We start from the raw sequence: 23358 nt of genomic DNA on the forward strand, positions 1-23358 counted from the left end.
GTGCGCAGCCAGGTGAGGACCCAAACGCAAAACTCATGGAAACAGAACTGAACTTAAAAATCACGGCTTTATTGCAGGCTTAACAATGATACAAAACTAGACTGGGAATGCCGAACTGAGGACCGAGGAAACACAGGGAAAATCACACAGGCTCAGGGATGAGACATTGTCAACGCGACACAGAACGGAAGAAGACGTGGACACAAATACACAGAGGGTTAACGAGAGAAGTGGAAGCACACGGGGAACACAGGTGACACTGATAATCATAGCGAGACACGGCAGGAGCAAACACAACACTGACGCACACTGTCGGGAGACTATCAAAGTAAAACAGGAAGTACACAGAGACGCAGACCAGAGGAGGAGAGAGAACACAGACATAGGGGGCTGAGGAAAACATGAAATAAAACACAAGGAGGAGAAACGATGACTCACAGATACACAGAGGGGGCACACAGGGGGTAAAGTCACGAGGGGTAAATCTAATAAGCAACATCTTAACAGAACAACCTAGGAACTATGGAATAAATAAAGAACAAAATACAAAAACACAAGAAAACTAAGAACGCTGGGTCAAAATGAGCCAGGACCATGACAATGCTACAATACACACCGTGTTTTGGAGGTCAAAAGGCACTGCATATCACCCCAAAAACACCGGACCAACAGTGAAGTCTGGAGGTACGAACATGATGGTGTGGGGATGTTCTTCAACAAATGGGACCGACATGCTTCGTACAATTGAAACTACAAAGAAAAGGTTAATAGTGTCACTTTATTTGTAGGCTCCAAATGGCATCATCCTCTGATCAACGCTGACTGTATTTTAGAATAGAATAGAATAGAATAGAATAGAATAGAATAGAATAGAATAGAATAGAATAGAATGCCTTTATTGTCACTATACAGATGTACAATGAGATACTGAGCATCTCAAACTCAGTGCTAACATGTGGGAGAAGAAATGGGGGCGAGGTGCACAGTTTCTGCAGCACTATCTACATGTGAACAGTATTTCGAAAAAAGAAAAAATATACATATATAAAATGCACAAATATAAAAATCCGGGAAAAAGGAAATAAATATGTAAATAAGTAGTCTTGTGTATATACAGTTTGGGTTATTGCACAGTGGTGGTTTATAGAGGGAAGTTCTTGGAATGGGCGGTGGAACTGTGTTATCGGTGGATGTGTGAGTTCAGGGTGGTTATGGCTTCTGGGAAGAAACTGTTCTTGAGTCTTTGGGTATTTGTGCTGATGCACCTGTAGTGCTTCCCTGAGGGAAGCAGGTTGAAAAGGTCAAAGCCAGGGTGGGAAATGTCATTGATTATGTGCATTTCTCTACTGATGCAGCAGGAGGAATACATGTCCATCAGGGAGGAGAGAGGGCAGCTGATGATCTTCTGTGCTACCTTGACTACTCACTGAAGCCTCACTCTATCCGCCTTAATGCAGCTGTTGTACCATACTGTGATGCAGTATGTTAGCAGGCTCTCAATGGACGAGTGGTAGAAGGTCAGCAGCAGGCTGGAGTCTGGTTTGTACTTCCTGAGGACCCTCAGGAAGTTCAGTATCTATGAACAGTGAACACCCGTGTGCACACCTGTGTGGATGAGCGCGCTTGTATTCAAAAGGTTTCTCCATGTAACGATCTGCTAGAGGGTATGGGGAGCCATAGCCCCGTCCCCCAGGGCATGAAGCAGGCATGGAGGACATCCAGGCCCCAGAGTGCAAGACCCCAAGGAGGACCACCGGAGGGGCATCCATGCCACCCTCCTGGGAAGAGTGAGAGGATGGCTGAGGCATGAAGAAGAAGTGGACTGGTTCCAGTTTTTTAAAACAAGAGAGATGTGCAGAACTGTGCCATAATGAAACTGCAAGAAAGAGTTGGTGAAGATAGTTTAGGGAGAGAGAGGTGACTATCAGAGGCTTCATAGGAAAATGGGAAGACCACAGAAAAGATTCAAGGGTATAGTGAAGGAGGGTTGGTGTAACAGAGGGGGATGCAAGGGATGGGGTGAGATGGAGAAAGATCATCTGCTGTTGCGACTCCTAAATTGGGCAGTGAAAGAAGAAGATTCCCAAGTGTGATACCTTTATTGAGTTAATATGGTCAGTTTAGTGTAACAACAAAAAAAAAATCTACTCAACTGGAAATAAACCTGAAAACAACAATTCCTCAGAAGTAGACTATTTCCATACTAAGATATTAAACTACAATATTCATTTCTAAAACGGAAGAAAGAATTGCTACAGTAGCTACAGAGCTCCCACCCCTAGTAAATACATTTTTTTTAATGAGTTACAGTCCAACACCATTTAAATCTCAAAGATAATATTTATTACAACATAGCATACAAATCAACTCTTAATTCTCTAAATCAAACAAATTCTAAGGGGGTGAAATGTCCACACTGTTTCTGTGGAATATTAGTGAGTGGAAAATGAAACATCTCAATAAACATATTTTCCTGCCTTAAATGAGCTGAGATCCCTTTCAGTGAATATGCAGCATGATCCACAGCTACAGAAAAAAGGTTTTTGTGAACAAAGAAGAATTCTGAATACTGTTATTCATTGTTCTGTATGCAATTTAGCAAATGCCAAATGCAGTGTGCTTATTTTTCACCTGGGTGAAGATAGATAGGAACAAACATTAATTTAATTAGCCAAAAATCAACTTTATATACATTTACCTTCACTGAAATATGAAAAAACAATATATATGAAATGTTATCTTTTTCTAACAAAAGACATGCCAACAGAGACAAATCATAGTCAAAATCTAATAATGAAGACTGATCATAAAACTGATGTTAATATTTCTCATCCAAAGTCTTTAATGTTAAGTCACAGCAGCAAGCAATGCACTGCAGTCTGTTAAAAGGAAGCGTTTTGTCAGGGTTTGTTACTTTGAGAGCTTAACGAGATATCCGTGCAAAAACAACAATGATCATAATAATGAATATCAGGAGTCCAAGGGCAACCAGGACTGTGGAGGTGATGTTAAGCTGGCGAGCAGTGGCCCCATAATGCCGTGCACCCTCCAAATCTCCAGCCACCTTCTGGTCTCTGGCCTAAAAGCACAAAAACATATAGATTGTAAAAGTGTAGTTGGAGTTCATGGACATGTAACTTGATCTATGTGGTAAAATCAATATAATGTAGGTCATAGTAAGCAGACAGTTAAAAATTAATATATTTATTCATGCACACACACGCGCACGCACACACACGCGCACACACACACACACACACACACACACACACACACACACACACACACACACACACTCAGAAGAATAACAGGTGCTGAAAAAAGCTGATTTAATTAATTTCACCTTGATAGAATAAATGAGAGCTGCAAGTCCAAGACAACAAGGGTTTAAGTAGGCAAAGCAGAGGAGGGACCAGATAAAATGGTCCTTCGGAGGCTCAGTGATGACGTTCACAGTGGTGTGCTGAACCAATACAGATCCTCCAGGCTGTCCAGAGGGCCCATCATAGGTCCTCACCTGCACTGGAACATAAGCTGGAGGATTCATTGCTGTCACTGGTCTGAGCTCAGCTGCAGTTTGGAGAGAGGAAAGATGTTGAAAAGAGTTACTGACACTGATGATTTCATTTTTGAAGTCTGTGGGCAGTGAGGGAGTTAAAGCAGTTGGTTTTACTAGAAACTGAACAGTAACAGCTCTGTCTTTGGGGTCCAGGTATTTCCAAAAGGTTGCTGTGTCCTCGCAACTGAATTTTTCTAAATCTTTGAATTCTGAAATCTGAATTCACTGAATGAATTAATAAATATAAATAATGTAAATAATATGACTGTGAATAAATGATTTGGGACAGAGGACACATTTTTTTGAGGATTTTGTACTCACAGTTGGTGACACAAACTAAGTTATTCAATTCAATTCAATTCAGTTTTATTTATATAGCGCCAAATCACAACAAAAGTCGCCTCAAGGCGCTTTATATTGCACAGTAGATCGCACAATAATAAATACAGAGAAATACCCAACAATCATATGACCCCCTATGAGCAAGCACTTTGGCGACAGTGGGAAGGAAAAACTCCCTTTAACAGGAAGAAACCTCCGGCAGAACCAGGCTCAGGAGGCGGCCATCTGCTGCGACCGGTTGGGGTGAAAGAAGGAAAACAGGATAAAGACATGCTGTGGAAGAGAGACAGAGATTAATAACAGATATGATTCGATGCAGAGACGTCTATTAACACATAGTGAGTGAGAAAGGTGACTGGAAGGAAAAACTCAATGCATCATGGGAATCCCGGCAGCCTCACGTCTATTGCAGCATAACTAAGGGAGGATTCAGGGTCACCTGGTCCAGCCCTAACTATATGCTTTAGCAAAAAGGAAAGTTTTAAGCCTAATCTTGAAAGTAGAGATAGTGTCTGTCTCCGAATCCAAACTGGAAGCTGGTTCCACAGAAGAGGGGCCTGAAAACTGAAGGCTCTGCCTCCCATTCTACTTTTAAATACTCTAGGGACAGCAAGTAAGCCTGCAGTGCGAGAGCGAAGTGCTCTAATAGGGTGATATGGTACTACAAGGTCATTAAGATAAGATGGGGCCTGATTATTTAAGACCTTGTATGTGAGGAGCAGGATTTTGAATTCAATTCTGGATTTAACAGGAAGCCAATGAAGGAAGCCAAAACAGGAGAAATATGCTCTCTCTTTCTAGTCCCTGTCAGTACTCTTGCTGCAGCATTTTGGATTAGCTGAAGGATTTTCAGCGAGTTTTTTAGGACATCCTGATAATAAAGAATTACAGTAGTCCAGCCTGGAAGTAATAAATGCATGAACTAGTTTTTCAGCATCACTCTGAGACAGGATATTTCTAATTTTAGAGATGTTGCGCAAATGGAAGAAAGCAGTCTTACATATTTGTTTAATATGTGCGTTGAAGGACATGTCCTGGTCAAAAATGACTCAAGGTTTCTCACAGTGTTACTGGAGGCCAAGGTAATGCCATCCAGAGTAAGAATCTGCTTAGATACCATATTTCTAAGATTTTCAGGGCCGAGTACAATAACCTCAGTTTTATCTGAATTAAGAAGCAGAAAGTTAGCGGCCATCCAGGTCTTTATGTCTTTAAGACATTCCTGCAGTTTAACTAATTGGTCTGTGATACCTGGCTTCATGGATAGATAGAGCTGCGTGTCATCTGCATAGCAGTGAAAATTTATGCTATGTCTTCTAATGATGCTGCCTAAGGAAGCATGTATAATGTAAATAGAATTGGTCCTAGCACTGAACCCTGTGGAACACCATAATTGACCTTAGTGTCTGAAGAGGACTCTCCATTTACATGTACAAATTGGAGTCTATTAGATAGATAGTGATACAAACCACTGCAGTGCAGTACCTGTAATACCTACAGCATGTTCTAATCGCTCTAATAGGATATTATGGTCAACAGTATCGAACGCAGCACTGAGGTCTAGCAGGACAAGCACAGAGATGAGTCCACTGTCAGACGCCATAAGAAGATCATTTGTAACCTTCACTAAAGCTGTTTCTGTGCTGTGATGAGCTCTGAAACCTGACTGAAACGCTTCAAATAAGCCATTCCTCTGCAGATGATCAGTTAGCTGTTTGACAACTACTCTTTCAAGGATTTTTGATATGAAAGGAAGGTTGGAGATTGGCCTATAATTAGCTAAGGCAGCTGGGTCTAGAGATGGCTTTTTAAGTAAAGGTTTAACTACAGCCACCTTGAAGGCCTGTGGTACATAGCCGATTATTAGAGATAGGTTGATCATATTTAAGATTGAAGCATTAATTAATGGCAGGACTTCTTTGAGCAGTTTTGTAGGAATGGGGTCTAAAAGACACGTTGATGGTTTGGAGGAATTAATTATTGAAGTTAACTCAGAAAGATCAATTGGAGAAAAGAGTCTAACTTAACACTGATGGTACTAAAAGTAGCTGTAGATAATGTTACATCTGTGGGATGATTATTGGTAATTTTTCTCTAATGATAAAAATTTTATTTGTGAAGAAGTTCATGAAGTCATTACTAGTTAACGTTAAAGGGATTGTTGGCTCAGTAGAGCTCTGACTTTTGTCAGCCTGGCTACAGTGCTGAAGAGAAACCTGGGGTTGTTCTTATTTTCTTCAATCAGTGACGAATAGTAAGATGTTCTGGCTTTATGGAGGGCTTTCTTATAAAGCAGCAAACTATTTCTCCAGGCTAAATGATGATCCTCTAAATTTGTGACACGCCATTTCCTCTCCAGCTTACAAGTTATCTGCTTTAGGCTACGTGTTTGAAAATTATACCACGGAGTCAGGCACTTTGGATTTGAGGCCTTAGTTTTCACAGGAGCTACAGTATCCAGAGTCGTACATAGTGAGGAGGTAAAATTATTAACAAGATAATCGACCTCTGTTGGAGTAGCTTTCAGATAGCTGCTCTGCTCTATGTTGGTACAGGGCATTGAAGATGATAACAGTGGGTGGATTATATTCTTAAACTTAGTTACAGCACTTTCAGAAAGACATCTACTTTGATAAAGTCTACTCTCCACTGCTGTGTAATCAATTATTGTAAATGTAAATGTTATCAGGAAATGATCAGACAGCAGAGGGTTTTCAGGAAACACTGTTAAATGTTCAGTTTCTATGCCATACGTTAAAACAAGATCTAGAGTGTGATTAAAGTGGTGGGTGGGTTCTTTTACATTTTGAGAGAAGCCAATTGAGTCTAATAACAGATTAAATGCGATGTTGAGGCTGTCATTTTTAGAATCTACATGGATGTTAAAATCACCCACAATAATTATTTTATCTGAGCTGAGCACTAAATCAGATAAAAAGTCTGAGAAATCAGAGAGAAACTCTGTGTAAGGCCCAGGTGGACGATAGATGATAACAAGTAAGACTGGTTTCTGAGTTTTACAGCTGGGGTGGACGAGGCTAAGCATCAGGCTTTCAAATGAATTAAAAGTCTGTCTTGGTCTTTCGTTAATTAATTAACGTTAGCATGCAGTGATATAAAGTTAGCATGCAGTGATATAAAAAAATTGCTTAAGCACAGTGATAAAATCTTTCTTCTGCTTTTCACATTAAGCTATTTAACAGGTCTGACATGCTGGATGAATATGCTGAGTGTCAGTGGGCTTGAGCACATAAACATCATCTACCACCCCTCCCCCAACCCTGACATCTTGATTGCTTTTCTGTAAGTGAGCACAGAACAAATGCAGATGTCTTCTTCTGAAAACTGTACTAACCACCACAACCACAAAATTCAATTTCAATTACAACCAAAGAGAAACATAAAGATTCTTATGTCACAACTTCAATATATGGCAGAGAAACTTCAAGAAAAAGTCTTGCACAAGATTCCTCCATTGTGCAGCAGCCTCATCATAAAAACAGACAGCATTGCCACACACACACAGCTACACAGACACAAAAGGAAATGGAAATTAAAGTTTTCCTACTTTGAAGTTCATCGTCCCTCTCCTCAGACTCTACTAAAACAACCCTATCTTCAGTTCCAGTATCACGAAACATGTCAGTCATTGGACTCAGCCGTCTGCAATTATGTGAAGTTTACAGCGTGCTCAGCATACAGGAGTTGAAAGCAGACGTTGGTGGTTTAGTTTCACATTTGTGCTGTGCTGTGTTCAGGTATTTGCGTCATTGGCATGATGAAACAGGTAAGGGAAGGAAGTTCAACACAGCCTTTGTTGCTACAGTGACAGTCAGACATACAGTAGGTAAAACAAATATTGGACACTTTTCTAAGTAAATATATTTTGGAAGGTGGTATTGACATGAAATTCTCACCAGATGTAAGAAACAATCTATCCAGTAGATGTCCATAAATTATGTGCTCTAATGAGAAACAGTATAGGGAAAGAATTTTGAACACATGAGGAAATGGAGATGCAAAAACGCAAGCAAAGACAAGACACTGGAGGTCAGGACACAGAGGAGTGAAAGGAATTACCAGAAGAGTTATCCAGTCGCCAAGAAAGTAGTGCACCTGTGGAGCACTACAGAAAGATCTGGAATCAGCATGGAAAATTGTTTCAAAGAAAATAAGTAATGAAGTCAACCACTGTGACCTTTATGGACCATGCAAGATTCCATTGCTGAAGAAAAAGCATATTGAAGAACGTTTAAACTTTGCTGAACAACATTTAGACAAGCCTGTGAAATATTCTGAGAATATAGTATGGTCAGATCAGACCAGATGAGATGCTACAATACACACCATGTTTGGAGGTCAAAAGGCACTGCATATATGTTACTCCAAAAACACCAGACCAAGTGGAATCTGCCTTGTAATGACTAACATGTCCAAAATGTCAGGAGTAGCTAGTCATTACAAGAAGTGTTTGTGAACTAAAAATCAAGAATGTGGGATACTGTTTGTCCGTGATTTGGAGAGCCCAGCGCGTGCTCCCGACGCAGGGAAAACTAATTCTGCAGGGGAGACCTACCTTGGCACTTGTGCAGGTGAAGCCAGAGGGAAGATATGCTTCACCATATTTTCTAGTCTTTGGCTTGGACGGAAGTTGGTTTGGAAACATATTTGCCGGTGCTTCATCTTCTGCTTTGCGTTTGTGTGGGAGCCCCGTCAAAAACCTGTCCATTATGCTAGCAGTGACCAAGCGTTCTTTTTTTTCTTTTTTTCTTTTTTTTTAATACCACCCCCGCCCCCGCAATGGCTCTGCCCCACACTTTGGGAACCTCTGCCTTAGAGTTAAAGTGGGGTTTGCCTGGTGGGAGCACCCTAAGATTGGACATATAGGGAATATAATTACATAGAAATAAGTCTCATAATAATTTGTACTGTCAGCTCCAGCAGATTTAACCTGTTGTACAGGCTGTGATCAGCTAAACTGTGCTGATGCTGCTCTGTGTTTCTCTGCCCTTTGTGAACTTAGCCAGCTCAACTCAATAAGATCTAACTCAGTGTTAGCCCTGTGATTTATTATCTTTCCAGGATATACCAGGCCTTTCGCCCTTTACAAGTTCATGTGTCAGACATGATTTTTCGCTGGGAAATACAGTAACTGTACATTTTCATTTAAAGCACTGAAAAGGTTCGTTTGTTGATATTTTTGAGCTGTTGAAATGATCTGCCAACTCACCAAATATCACCAAACACCATTTTTCTTTATCGTTATATTTTCTAACTAATTTTGTAGTTTGTAACTCCCCACTTATTACACAGGTGGGGAGTTTTGTTTAAACTCTCTTAGAAATCTGCCAGACAATAAACATACAGGGTATTGGCTTCATCTGTCAAAATATTTAGATCACCAGCAGTCTATATTATTAATCATTCAGTGTTTTTCATAATATCAAATAACTTTGATATTATTATTAATGTAATAATATCAAATGGACATTTTAGTAGTGGATCTTTAGACCAGACTGTTTAACGCAATCTTAGAGAGTGAGAGTTTGGCCACTTGGTGGTGAAACAGAAAAAATACAGATGAGATGGAGAAGAAGGAAAACACAGTTGTTGAGGCTTGACTTTTGCAAGACAAAACACTCATAGTAGGGTAGGTCTGATCAATAAATACAATGACATAATTAATTACCTAACAAACACAACTGCCACTTAACACAATATGTTGTTATGTTAAGTTTTCAAGTTAATGATTTGTTTGTAGTTTTCAGGGGACAATGTTAAATATCACTAACTGGTGCACCAACAACACAGTTAAAGTCGTCCACTGCTGCCCAGACATAGAATACATGATGGTTCAGTGCAGACCCTTCTACCTGTCGAGAGAGCTCACAGCGATCACAATAATAGCAGTTTATGTGCCGCCGCAAGCTAATGCTAAGTCAGCCATGGAGCTACTCCAGCGCTCCATTAATAAACAGCTAACAACGCACCCGGACTGTGCTGTGATCGTGGCAGGAGATTTTAACCACGCAAACCTGAAATCTGTCCTGCCTGGATTCTTTAAAAACGTGAGCTTTCCGATGAGGGAAAACAACACACTAGACCAGGTCTACACCAACATCCCAGATGCTTACAAGGCCACCCCCCTGCCTCATCTCAGACTCTCTGATCATCTCTCTCTGTCCCTGATCCCTGCTTATAAACCTCTAATTCAAAGACAAAAACCATCTGAAAAATCAGTAAGAGTGTGGACCATGGAAGCCACCACGGCCCTACAAGACTGTTTTGATAACACGAATTGGAGAGTATTTGCAGAAGGATCAGACTTGAGGGCCACACATCTGCCGTGCTCTCATACATCAGCTTCTGTACTGAGAGTGTAACAACAACAAAGACTGTTAAAGTGTTCCCGAACCAGAAGCCATGGCTCAACAGTGAAGTGAAAGCCCTACTAAGAGCACGTGACAGCGCCTTCAAATCAGGAGACCAACAAGTCTACAAAGAGGCACACCAATCTCTGGTTAAAGGCATAAAAGAAGCCAAGTGCAAATACAAACAGCGCATCGAGGAACACTTTAACACAAAGAACTCCAGAAACATGTGGCAGGGGATCAAGACACTCACTGGCTACAAAGACAGTTGCACACAAACCAACTCCCCAGACATCACCTTACCTGACACCTTAAACCATTTCTTCGCCCGCTTTGACCAAGAAAACAGGGACACCATCACCCATCCTGCCATTACAGAGAGGGACGACGCTCCCATCCAGCTGGAGCAGCACCAGGTCAGAGCCAGACTGCGCAGAGTCAACGCGAGGAAAGCAGCTGGTCCTGACGGTGTAGCCGGTAGAGTGCTTAAAGCATGTGCAGACCAACTAGCAGAGGTTTTCACCACCATCTTCAACCTCTCACTGCTACAGTCTGTAGTACCATCCTGCCTTAAGTCAGCCACCATCGTTCCAGTGCCCAAGAAGAACACAGTGAGCTGCTTGAATGATTATCGTCCAGTTGCTTTAACACCCATAATTGCCAAATGTTTCGAACAGCTCATCATGTCCCACATTAAAGCTGCCATCCCTGCAAACCTCGATCCATACCAGTTTGCATACAGGGCAAACAGGTCGACAGAGGACGCCATAATAACAGCTCTTCACACAGCCCTCACACACCTGGACTGTAGTAACACCTATGTGAGAATGCTGTTTGTGGACTTCAGCTCTGCCTTCAATACAGTTCAACCCCACAAACTGGTTAATAAACTAAGCAACTTAGGACTCAGCAGCTCACTGTGCAGCTGGATACTGGACTTCTTGAGCAACAGACCCCAGAACGTAAGAATGGGAGAGAACACCTCCTCCACCCTCATTCTGAATGTGGGTGTCCCACAGGGGTGTGTCCTCAGTCCCCTCTTATACTCACTTTTCAGCCATGACTGTTCACCAATCCACACCAGTAACACCATTATAAAATTTGCTGATGACACCACTGTCATAGGACTGATCGACAACAACGATGATTCAGCCTACAGAGAGGAGGTTCAGCATCTGAAGCAATGGTGTGACGACAACAACCTGCATCTGAACACAGCCAAGACCAAGGAGATGGTAATCGACTTCAGAAGAACAAAGCGTTCTGAGCACTCTACGCTCTACATTGATGGGGAGGAGGTAGAAAGGGTAGAAAGCTTTAAGTTCCTCAAAGTCCACATCTCGGCTGACCTTACCTGGTCCACAAACATCTCCCACCAGGTAGTGTCCTGATTCGGATTTGAGGAAGAGACAGACGACTGCAAAGTCCCAGTGTGTCAAAACAATGATTTTAATTTACACACGTGTGGGGAAGATGAGCACCGTCACACAATCAGCATCGATCTCCCCCGAACAATACATCAGCAGTTGTATTTATAATATAACATTGATGACGGGCATCATGCGTCAAAGCAGATAGATAACATGCATCAGTTCCAGTAATCCCAACCTTGGACACATTCAAAAATAACCTTTCCTTCCTCTGTTCCTCCACCTGATGCGTCCTGTTATTTCACTTAATGTCCTTTACTTTGGAACTAACTGTCACGTATGCAGGTAAAACAACTTTGCAGTTTCGAGCAAAACAAGTCTAGATACTGTGTATGTGTGCAGGCAAACTATGTGTGCCTTGACCTCAGTGCATGGCCTCACTCGACAAGCAGAGACTCTGAGTCATCTGTTGCCAGGCAGACTCCAACGCCGCAGGTTACTGAATTCCTATATACTATGTGGTGTATTGTAAGCATGTATGCAGTACTTTCTTAACTCAAGGTCACTTTACTCAATAGATCAGTCGGACCTCGCGCCGCTGAAGCTTCCGACCATCAATTAATTGACCGAGCTTCAACTCTTTAATAAGCACAACAATGCAAATGTATATAACTGTGTGATTATGATAACACCTGAAATACAGACTTTAATGTAGCATCAACAGCTTCAATAGATGCTTTGATGAAATGATAACTAATGCAACATGAATAGTAACAGCAAAATAATTTTCTAATCTCCACACTCCTCCTCTTTGGCTTTTGAAGAAGGCCAACACCCCTCTTATTGTCTCACTCCTCAGGCCACTCAGCCACCTCCCGCAACGGCATCATAGACCCCGTGCCAGTTAAACCAGCTGGCCCCAAATCCATAGCCCTCTCTACCAGTTTCACCAGCACTCGTCTGGCCAAAGGGATGAGACAACAACCTATAACCAATATTCCTATGAAAGTAACAAGAGAAAACATGGCAGACATAAACACACCTTTCCATTGCCCAAAGACAGAGGTCATCCAGTTCTCCAGTGCGTTATTAACCCCCGAATGTTCATGCATAGTTTTGGATAAAGTTTTCAGACCCTCCAGAGCCCTGGTTACAGAGCCGTCCGGAGCAGTGTTGTTGGGAATAAAAGTACAACACATGTCACCAAACATGGCACACACACCTCCTTTTTCGGCCAATAACATGTCTAGGGCCATTCTATTTTGAAAGCACAACAAAGGCTGTACTTCCTCAGGAAACTACGTCAGGCCTAGTGATGGTAAATTTGATTCTTTTTACTGAATCGAGTTTTAATGAGTCACTCACCAAAGTGAATCGGGTTTTTTGAGTCATTTGAGTCACTGAGTCAGTTGACCAGAGAGTGCAAAAAATGTACATTTTCACTCAAACTTAATTTGTTTCTCTTTTAATGTAAATCCTACTACTAAGATGAGTGATTCTTAAAGAAAACAACTATTTTATATAGCAAAAAAGAGCAAAAGAATTTCTAAATGGAACATTTCTTTTGTTTATTTTTATTTTATTAGTATTTTCCTTACATATGTCAAATATATATTTTCTCATCTAAATGTCCACTGAGCTGTGAGCCAGGGGGCGGTAGTGCGCCTTAACATTGGTTGCCAACCAAGAAGAAGAAGAAGTAGCTGCGCGCCAGGATGGAGGGGGTGAGTGAGTGAGTGATTCGTTCGCTCTATGATTCAGCACAGGAGGGAGGGGGTTAGTGAGTCATGAGTGATTCGCTCGCTCTATGATTCAGCACAGGAGGGAGGGGGTTAGCTAGTCATGAGTGATTCACTCGCTCTATGATTCAGCACAGGAGGGAGGGGTTAGTGAGTCATGAGTGATTCGCTCGCTCTATGATTCAGCACAGGAGGGAGGGGTTAGCTAGTCATGAGTGATTCGCTCGCTCTATGATTCAGCACAGGAGGGAGGGGTTAGCGAGTCATGAGTGATTCGCTCGCTCTATGATTCAGCACAGGAGGGAGGGGGTTAGTGAGTCATGAGTTATTTGCTTCCCCTATGATTCAGCGCAGGAAGGAAGGGAGTGAGTAGCTCAAATGTGCTGTTAGCATGTTAACAGAGCGATGCTACTGTGAACCGAGGAGCTATTGTCTTGATGTGAGCTTCTACTCAGGGTTTTTTCTTCCAGTTCAGAGCAGAAATGTTTTTGTTAAGATACTGGATGTTGTGTTTTTCTTCACAATTTGAATTATAAGCTAGATATATTTCTACTAATGAAATTAGTTTGCTAACAGCAACAGGGATGAGTCAGTGAGTCAGTTGCGCTTGTGAATCATGATTCACAAGTCAGTAAAGTGATTCTCGAGTATTGAACGATTCGTTCATGATTTGCGCATCACTAGTCAGGCCCAATTACCCCAAAGACTGCTAGTAAACTTCTACCGCTCCACCATTGAGAGCCTTCTGACTTACTGCTGCACACTCTGGTTCAACTGCGGCACCGCGGAGGACAAGAGGAAACTGCAGCGGGTGGTGAGGGCAGCAGAGCGGGCAATCGGCACTTCACTAACCCCCCTCACAGACATCTATACTGGCAGACTTCAGCAGAAAGCCAGCATCATCATCAAAGACCCCTCACACCCTGGACACTCACTTTTTTCCCCCCTTCCCTCTGGTAAATGCTACAGGTCCATCAGGTCAAAGACAAACAGACTCAACAGAAGTTTTTACCCACAGGCTGTCAAACATGCCCTGCCTCCACCCTGATTGGAGGATAACTGCACTGCCAACACTCATGGACATTACACCTTATTTATAAATCGTATTTCTGTTTATACTTCAATGCAACCAACACCTTTACCTCTTTAAACTGTATTTATTATAACATTATTTAGTATAGTTCCAACAGCAACCCCCACCCCACTCAATGTGCAATATCATCCCCCCACACACTCAATGTGCAATATCACTGATCACACTGGACCTCTCAATGCACCTGCTAGTTAGATGGCATGTATGTGTATGTATATAGATGTAAGCGTGTATGTGGAAATATGTGTGTGTATGCATGTACGGATGCATATATGTATATATACATATATGTATGTATGTGCGTGTATGTTTGCAGGTGTATGTATAACTTGTACATATCTTTCTTGTGTAAATGTAAATTTGTCTGTTATTGTGTAAATACTTACGCTATTGTGTACTTCACACACATGGAGAGATGCCAAACTGCCTTTCACTGTTCTTGTAACAGTGACAATAAAAAGCTATTCTATTCTATTCTATTCTATTCTATTCTAAATACTGTGGTTTAAGGTAGAGATGGTACGATACCGCTTTTTTATGTCCGATACCGATATCATAAATTTGGATATCTGCCGATACCGATATGAATCCGATATAGTGTATTTTTTAATCAATAAAACTGTTTTTAATATCTTGCTGCATTTTGTATAAGTTCATACTCAAGTTTTAAAAAACAAAACACTGAAGCTATTCTGTTATACCTGTATGCAAAAAATACACTGCACCCAAAATATTTCATAGTTCAGCAATACTGATCAATCTAATAAACTTAAACCTACTCCATCCTCCCTATTCTGGTATTTGAAAGAGTACTTAGCAGAAATATTAAACAACCTAACTAATAGGGTTGCCAACTCCCTGCAAAAAAAAAATAGGGAACCACCCCCCACCCTCCGCCTCGTGATGACGTAATCAACTTTAATTTAATGTACCTGTAAAAAAGAAATGCACAGAAATCAATTATTTTTCTACAATATTTAAATAGATTCAACATCTTTCTTCAACAGAATTGCAGACTGCACAGATGGTACCTTCCCAAAGGAAAAATTGTGTCATAATATTTATACAACCCAAATGCTGACATCCCCTGGCCATCAGTTACTATTAAATTTAAGTGGAGGGAAGAACGTAAGCAAGCAAGAAATTTATTAATATATCACTTTCGGAACAGCTCCCAGCTGAAAACAAAGTGATGTACATTTGACATGCCAAAAACGATACAATGAATAAAGATAAGCAAGAAGTCACATGTAAAATGATGATTAGAATTAATTTTAAAATAATAAAATCAGCACAAATAGCAAAAATAAAATAGTATAAAATGATAATTAGAACTGGATTAAAGACAATAAAATCAGCACATTAGATTACACTAAAACAACAAAATCAGGGTCATACTGTGTCATATGCCAACGAGTAAATATTGGTTTTAAGACATGTTTTAAAAGTGGACAATGAAGGGGCCTCTCTAATGTGCTGGGGCAAATTGTTCCAGAGATTAGGAAACCCAAGGGGTGATTAAGGACAAAGAAGCTCAGAGAGGTAAGGTGGGGCAAGACTGTTTAAACATTTAAAAACAAATATTCAAATTTTACAATGAACTCTAAGATATACAGGCAGCCAATGGAGTGAAGCGAAGATGGGAGTTATGTGCTCTCTTTTGAGAGTTCTCTTAAAAGTAGTGCAACAGCCTTTTGAACCACCTGCAGATGAGAGAGAAGAAACTGACTAACTCCAAAATACAGTGCATTAGAGTGATCTAAAGAAGATGAAATAAAAGCATGGATTACTGTTTCAAAATGCGGCCTGGATAAAATAGGTCTTACCTTTGCCAAGCGCCTTAAATGATAAAAACTGTACTTGACAGTAGCCCTAATTTGAGTGTTCAATTTAAAATTACTGTCCATCTTAAAACCCAGGTTAGTAACAACAGGTTTAAAATACTCTGCCAGGGGTCCCAAATCAATAGTGGTCCGATAGGACCAAACACAGTCACCTCAGTTTTGCTTGAATTACATCTTAAAAAGTTTAGGGACATCCAAGATTTAATATCTTCTAGACATGCTAGAAGCGGTTTAATAGAGAACGCATCTTTCTGCTTCAGAGGGAGATAAATCTGGCAGTCACCGGCGTAACAGTGGAAGGATATTCCATGCCTTCTGAGGATGGTTCCCAAGAGTTGTAAATATAATGAAAAAAGCAAAGACCCTAAAATTGAGCCCTGCAGGACCCCTAACTGAAAAGCGGCAGAAAAGGACTCAAATCCTAAAAAGTTAACACTAAAAGTTCTGTCAGAAAGATAAGACCTAAACCAATTCAAAGCAGTACCATGAATGCCTTGCAAGATGGTGTAAGCGAGACAGTAAAATGTTGTGGTCTACAGTGTCAAAAGCAGCTGTTAGGTCAAGGAGGACAAGGACAACATGATTACCAGAATTACAGGTAAGAAAGATATCATTAAAAACCTATAAGAGTGCTGACTCAGTGCTATAGAGGTTTTTAAAACCTGATTGGGACACCTCTAAGATACCGTTCTCGTTTTAAAAAATCCATCAATTGGCAATAAACAATTTTCTCTAAGATTTGGAGACAGGATCATTTGGAGAACCACTGGTGGCTGACCACATTTACATGATCTGCGCAACTTTGTTTATTATATGCATTGTTTCATGAACAGCCAAATGGTCTGTTGCAATGAATTATGGGACACTTTTTCTCCTCCCTTTTTATAAAGGATGCTCCAGTGTACCCTATGCTAAAGGAAGCAATAAAAGAAGCACTGAAGCACCTTTCCTTAGTATTTGGATAATTGGAGCAGCTTTTATTATGACCGCCACAGTTCCTAACTGAGAGACTAAGCAAAATGAACTATTAGAACACACCCCTATTTCTGAAATTAAACAGTGGGTCTGAAGCTGTGTTTTCCTTGTACAGAATATGAGGCTTAATAACAAGTCAAAGAAGCAACTAACTTAATCCCGGTGTAAACGGTTCTCTGTGAGCCTAAGCAGATAGATTTGCAGTCACAGAACTCTAATAATTACAATCACAAATCCAATGGCAAACAGGAATGTGGCGGCAATGTTAAGCCCACGGGCAGTGAGCCCATGACGTCGTGCACCCTCCAGATCTCCGGCCACCTTCCGGTCTCTGGCCTAGAAGGACAGAAACATATAGATTGTAAATAGTGTAATCATCTTTATCCCAATGTAAACTGAAACTGAAAATGTTAAGCATAGCCTAAGTTTCATTTTCTGGAAAACTTAAGCTTCCTGTTTTTAGTAAGCGCAAACAATTATAATAATAATCCCAGTTGCCTTTTTTTTGTTTTGTTGTGCCCATATAGTTTCCTTGTTACTATCGGTGTAGAAAATAATGTAAATTGTATAACATATTTAAGATATTTCTTTCATTAAATCATTTTATCTCTATTTTTATCTTTACTGTGCCGTGTACATTGTTGTGCTTCAGCCCAAACTGTCCTTATGACTCTTGCAGTGGTCTTAGTTAGGACTGAATTTTCCTTGGAAAGTGTTAGAACACACTTTTGCACTTCAGTTTTGGTGTTTGTTGTTTTTGATGCCATGATCATGTAGCTTGATTTATATGGTAAATCAATGTATATTAAGATATGGTAGGCAGGCAGGTATATATTCACACACAAACACACCTTGATAGAATAAATGAGAGCTGCAAGTCCAAGACAACACCAAGGGTGTGAGTAGAGAAAGCAGAGGAGGGACCAGATAAAATGGTCCTTTGGAGGCTCAGTGATGACGTTCACAGTGGTGTGCTGAACCAATACAGATCCTCCAGGCTGTCCAGAGGGCCCATCATAGGCCCTCACCTGCATTGGAACGTAAGCTGGAGGTTTCATTGCTGTCACTGGTCTGAGCTCAGCTGCAGTTTGGAGAGAGGAAAGATGTTGAAAAGAGTTACTGACACTGATGATTTCATTTTTGAAGTCTTTAGACAGTGAGAGAGTTAAAGCAGTTGGCTCTACTAGAAACTGAACAGTTACAGCTCTGTCTTTGGGATCCAGGTATTTCCAAAAGGTTGCTGTGTCCTCGCACCTGATTTTTTTTAAATATTTGAATTATGAATTCACTGAATGAATAAATGAATAAATATAAATAAATAATGTAAATGATATGAATATGAAACATGTTTTGGGACAGAACACATGATTTTCTGAGGATTTTGTACTCACAGTTGGTGACACAAACTAAGTTAGCATGCAGTGACATCAAACATTTGTTTAAGCACAATGATAAAATCTCTCTTCTGCTTTTTACATGAAGCCATTTTTAATAGGTCTGACATGCTGGATGAATATGCTGAGTGTCAGTGGGCTTGAGCACATAAACATCACCTACCACCCCTCCCCCAATTCTGAAGCCTACATTTACTATCTTGATTGCTTTTCTGTAAGTGAGCACAGAACAAATGCAGATGTCTTCTTCTGAAAACTGTACTAACCTTACCAATACTACACAACCAATTACACCAATTACAACCAAAGAGAAACATAAAGATTCTTATGTCACAACATCAATATATGGCAGAGAAACTTCAAGAAAAAGATTCCCCCATTATGCAACAGCCTCATAAAAACAGACAGCATTGTCACACACACACACACACACACACACACACACACACACACACACACACACACACACAGTTACACAGACACAAAACGAAATGGAAATTAAAAAGTTTTCCTACTTTGAAGTTCATCGTCCCTCTCCTCAGACAAATCTGTGAAATACTCTGAGAATATAATCTGGTCAGATGAGACCAGATGAGATGTGTTGTGGAAGTTTTCCATTTAATAAAGTCTGCAGACAAGCGGTGAGCGGCAGCTAACATTCTTTAATCAAAACAAGAACAGAAACCGAGCTTGGTGAGGGAATGCATCATCGCGGGGCAGACGATCAGCAGAGTCCCTCCCTGAGCCTAGCATGGCTGTCAGTTAAATACCACTTACAGGAACAAAAAGCAGTACACAAAGGTTTCACACCTTTGATTTTCCCCACCCAAAGAAAGTTTTACACTCCCTTGCTACCTCTTACAGTGGAGAAAGAGACAAAAGACCTCGTAACCAGTTTCCCTCATTCTCCTTCTTATCTCGATAGTCCTATAGCAGTCCCACAAGAGATGCTCAAGGGTCTCATCTTCATCACAATTTACCAGGAGACGCCCGAGGGAGATGAGCCACACCACATCCCTCAGCAATGATCTTGAATATTTTTAACTATCAATAAATTTTCTCCCATTTCTGCATGTCTATATTGAATTATACCTTCATTTTTAATATCATTAATTGTATTATACTTTTCCTTTGTACTAATCTTCAAAATATTGAGATTTTGTCAGCCTTGGCTCATTAAAGTCCTTGTCTTTAAATTAAATTTGTCTTTGTATGTTTCAGGTACTGCACTCTCAAAGACTGAATGAACCAGCATTGCAGCCATGGGTCATTGTGAGCATCACAGGGAAGGTTGAAGCCGCCCACTGCACCTGTATGGCCGGAGTCGTGGAGACCTGCACCCTTACTGCTGCACACTCTGGTTCAACTGCTGCACCGCGGAGGACAAGAGGAAACTGCAGCGGGTGGTGAGGGCAGCAGAGCGGGCAATCGGCACTTCACTAACCCCCCTCACAGACATCTATACTGGCAGACTTCAGCAGAAAGCCAGCATCATCATCAAAGACCCCTCACACCCTGGACACTCACTTTTTCCCCCCCTTCCCTCTGGTAAATGCTACAGGTCCATCAGGTCAAAGACAAACAGACTCAACAGAAGTTTTTACCCACAGGCTGTCAAACATGCCCTGCCTCCACCCTGATTGGAGGATAACTGCACTGCCAACACTCATGGACATTACACCTTATTTATAAATCGTATTTCTGTTTATACTTCAATGCAACCAACACCTTTACCTCTTTAAACTGTATTTATTATAACATTATTTAGTATAGTTCCAACAGCACCCCCCCACCCCCACTCAATGTGCAATATCATCCCCCCACACACACTCAATGTGCAATATCACTGATCACACTGGACCTCTCAATGCACCTGCTAGTTAGATGGCATGTATGTGTATGTATATAGATGTAAGCGTGTATGTGGAAATATGTGTGTGTATGCATGTACGGATGCAAATATGTATATATACATATATGTATGTATGTGCGTGTATGCTTGCAGGTGTATGTATAACTTGTACATGTAACCCATGTCAACTACTCCCTGTCAAATGACTCAAGCCAGCTGATTTGAGGCCCCTCTCCTGATTGGCTCCTTCCACGTCGCGGCAACTATGAATACGGCCGTGGAGGGATACTTCCGGGTTCGACTCCTGCTGTGGCTGTAAGCTTATGTCGTGTGGAACCGCGTTGGAAAACAAAGCGTTTTTCTCCCGTAAACCCGTCTATAAAATTGTATCACCTCAGCGGTAAGTGTTCTTAACATCTACTAATAACACCCTTTTAGTTGTCAGTAACCAGTCGGTCGTTTTCGCGATTAACAAATGACTTTGTTCGGCGGCGTTCCCACCGCGAGCAGAACTCCAGTTCAAAAACCGCTGTTTTTGAACACTTTTATTCACTTAAGCACTTTAATGGGCTTACTTTGAAACAAAGTGCAATTAAATGATTATTGTTATGTGTTGCCTTGAATTCGGCTATGCTGTCTGTTAGACAGTTGTTTTTCTTTATTGTTATTTTTGTATTTGTTTGTAGCGAACGCTACTGGAATATATAGATTAAGCTACGTAGCCAAGATGATTACTAATTTAACTGTTGTACATTTGTGATTGATGATGATGATAATTTGCATTGTTATATAGACTTGCAGAAAAATGTATTTGTTTACCGGTAAACTGAATTGATTTTGATTTACTAATGGATATTTTTCTGGCCTACAGGTCAGGTTTTTTTCCCTTTAAATTGATCTTCTTCATATTGACGTGGCGAGCCGGTAGGACCATTCTTTGTTTTTTCCCCCGCTTTGCCGTCTATGGATTACGGACATATTTTTTTCCCCATTGTATGAAACTGGACCCTAAGGAGGAATACCTTAAAAAGTGAACTTTAAAAAGAAAAGGACTCTTAACAAAAGGACTGTTGCACAGGAAATCACAGCAATTGATTTATTATTTATTACACAATTATTTGATTGTGGGCATTTATTTATGTTGTGTGTTGTATTGATTATTTTGGTCCATTTCCCTTTCCCCATTTATTCAATATATTTTTGGTACAAGATACTACAGTCTTTGGTTTCATCATTCACACCATCTAGGCTCCATAAAGAACCATTTCTTCTGCGCGTCAGTCAATAAACTCGTCCATTGCAATAACACTAGCCCTTAAATAACTTTGCGTTACACGTGGCGAGCCAGCCAGGAGCCTGATGTGTGAATGACTGTTCTTTTGTGTTATTTGATTTAATTGAATATTTGATGTTTTCTGTGGTTTTGATAAGGTCCGCAACAAGGGGAAAATGAAGTTTATTCAGGAAAGTGGGGTCAATGTTGCACATTCCGTCATTGTTTCTGGTGCCACAAACACTGAGAAAGATGAGGAAATTCTTGATTATTTGAAACAATACGGTCGTATACAAAAGGTTATTTTCGTGGACGACTTAAATAGTATGTTTTACAAAAACCTGATCGTTGAATACGTTGATAGTTCTGCGTTAACTGCTCTTAATCCATTTTTCCCGTATACTCATCAGTCAAAGAATTACTCTGCTTTGACTTTTGTGTAAAATCGCTTGCCGCAGAATGCACAGCCACAGCGGAGTCCAGACCCCTGCAGATTACCTCGGCGAGCTCAAGCAACTTGCACGCCGCAGCGGCAGGGATTTTCCGGATATTCTGAGGGAAATGATGGGACAAATCAGTGAGCATCTGGAAGGAATGGAACAAGATGGTGACTTAGAAGAGGGAGCCTCAGTCCAAATTGTGGAGCCTGCACCATCTCTGCCTGGCCAGCAGGGGTCGTTGTCTGGACACTCCGCAATCCCTGAGACAGCTACCAGCAATCCTTCACCTGACCAACAGGGGTCACTGCCACATCCACAAAGATTTTCACTGTCACAGACTGAAATGAACCCCCCAGAACTACAAAAAGTAGTGGTGGAGCATGTTGTAAAAACAGACACCGTACCTGCATTCAGACTTCGTCCTTTCTCTGGCAAGATTCCCAAGCCAGCCAACGAAACGGATTATGAGACCTGGAGATCTCACATTGAACTGCTGTTAGCTGATCCAAATTTAACACCTCTGCAGATCACTCGTCGCATCCTTGAGAGTTTGCTACTGCCGGCAGCAGATGTTGTGAAAGGGCTGGGCTCAAACACAATTCCATCCATCTATTTAAAAGTGTTGGATTCTGCTTTTGCCACAGTACAAGATGGAGAGGAGTTGTTTGCTCAATTCCTGAATACATTACAGGATTCAGGTGAGAAACCCTCTGCTTTTTTGCAACGCTTACAACTCACATTAAACACTGTGATGAAAAGAGGTGGTATCTTGTCTTCAGACTTCAACAAACCTTTACTCAAGCAGTTTTGTCGAGGATGCTGGGATAGCGAGATCATTAACAAACTACAGTTGGAGAACTTGAGGAGTGATCCCCCATGTTTTGCAGAGCTCCTCCTACTGCTTCGAACTGAGGAGGGTAGACAGCTGGCCAAGGAGAATCTCATGAAGAAGCACCTGACTGCATCCAAGCCTCGTGCCGCTGTTCACTCTCAGAGCACATGTGCTTGTAGCCATTCAGACACCAAGGCTATTAATGAGCTGAAGCAACAGATGCAGAAACTGCAGAGTCAAATGGCTGCTCTTCTCTCACAGAAATCTCAATTCT

The 23358-nt window shown here is 41.0% G+C and overlaps 2 protein-coding genes across 2 annotated transcripts; both read right to left on the reverse strand.

The window, feature by feature from the left end:
- Positions 1–2080: 2080 nt before the first annotated feature.
- On the reverse strand, positions 2081–7631 carry LOC120440921 (interferon-induced transmembrane protein 1-like). Its single transcript, XM_039614438.1, has 3 exons — positions 7470–7631; positions 3344–3570; positions 2081–3079 (listed from the first exon to the last, which is right to left on the reverse strand). The coding sequence occupies exons 1-3, from the start codon at positions 7549–7551 to the stop codon at positions 2924–2926; spliced, it is 465 nt and encodes a 154-aa protein (XP_039470372.1). The 5' UTR covers positions 7552–7631; the 3' UTR covers positions 2081–2923.
- A 7972-nt stretch (positions 7632–15603) lies between these two features.
- LOC120441008 (dispanin subfamily A member 2b-like) lies at positions 15604–19411 on the reverse strand. The gene is made up of 3 exons (XM_039614596.1): positions 19203–19411; positions 18145–18374; positions 15604–17629 (listed from the first exon to the last, which is right to left on the reverse strand). The coding sequence occupies exons 1-3, from the start codon at positions 19303–19305 to the stop codon at positions 17498–17500; spliced, it is 465 nt and encodes a 154-aa protein (XP_039470530.1). The 5' UTR covers positions 19306–19411; the 3' UTR covers positions 15604–17497.
- Positions 19412–23358: the final 3947 nt, after the last annotated feature.

The sequence above is a fragment of the Oreochromis aureus genome, linkage group 7, assembly GCF_013358895.1.
Source record: "Oreochromis aureus strain Israel breed Guangdong linkage group 7, ZZ_aureus, whole genome shotgun sequence".
NCBI classification, from domain to species: domain Eukaryota; kingdom Metazoa; phylum Chordata; class Actinopteri; order Cichliformes; family Cichlidae; genus Oreochromis; species Oreochromis aureus.

Coding starts and splice junctions, on each gene's coding strand:
- LOC120440921 (XM_039614438.1), bottom strand. CDS start 7,551: ATGACTGACATGTTTCGTGATACTGGAACTGAAGATAGGGTTGTTTTA. Junction 3,571..7,469: donor GAGGGACGATGAACTTCAAA/GTAGGAAAACTT, acceptor TCCAAACTGCAG/CTGAGCTCAGACCAGTGACA. Junction 3,080..3,343: donor CTCTCATTTATTCTATCAAG/GTGAAATTAATT, acceptor TTGTGCTTTTAG/GCCAGAGACCAGAAGGTGGC.
- LOC120441008 (XM_039614596.1), bottom strand. CDS start 19,305: ATGGAAAACTTCCACAACACATCTCATCTGGTCTCATCTGACCAGATT. Junction 18,375..19,202: donor GAGGGACGATGAACTTCAAA/GTAGGAAAACTT, acceptor TCCAAACTGCAG/CTGAGCTCAGACCAGTGACA. Junction 17,630..18,144: donor CTCTCATTTATTCTATCAAG/GTGTGTTTGTGT, acceptor CTGTCCTTCTAG/GCCAGAGACCGGAAGGTGGC.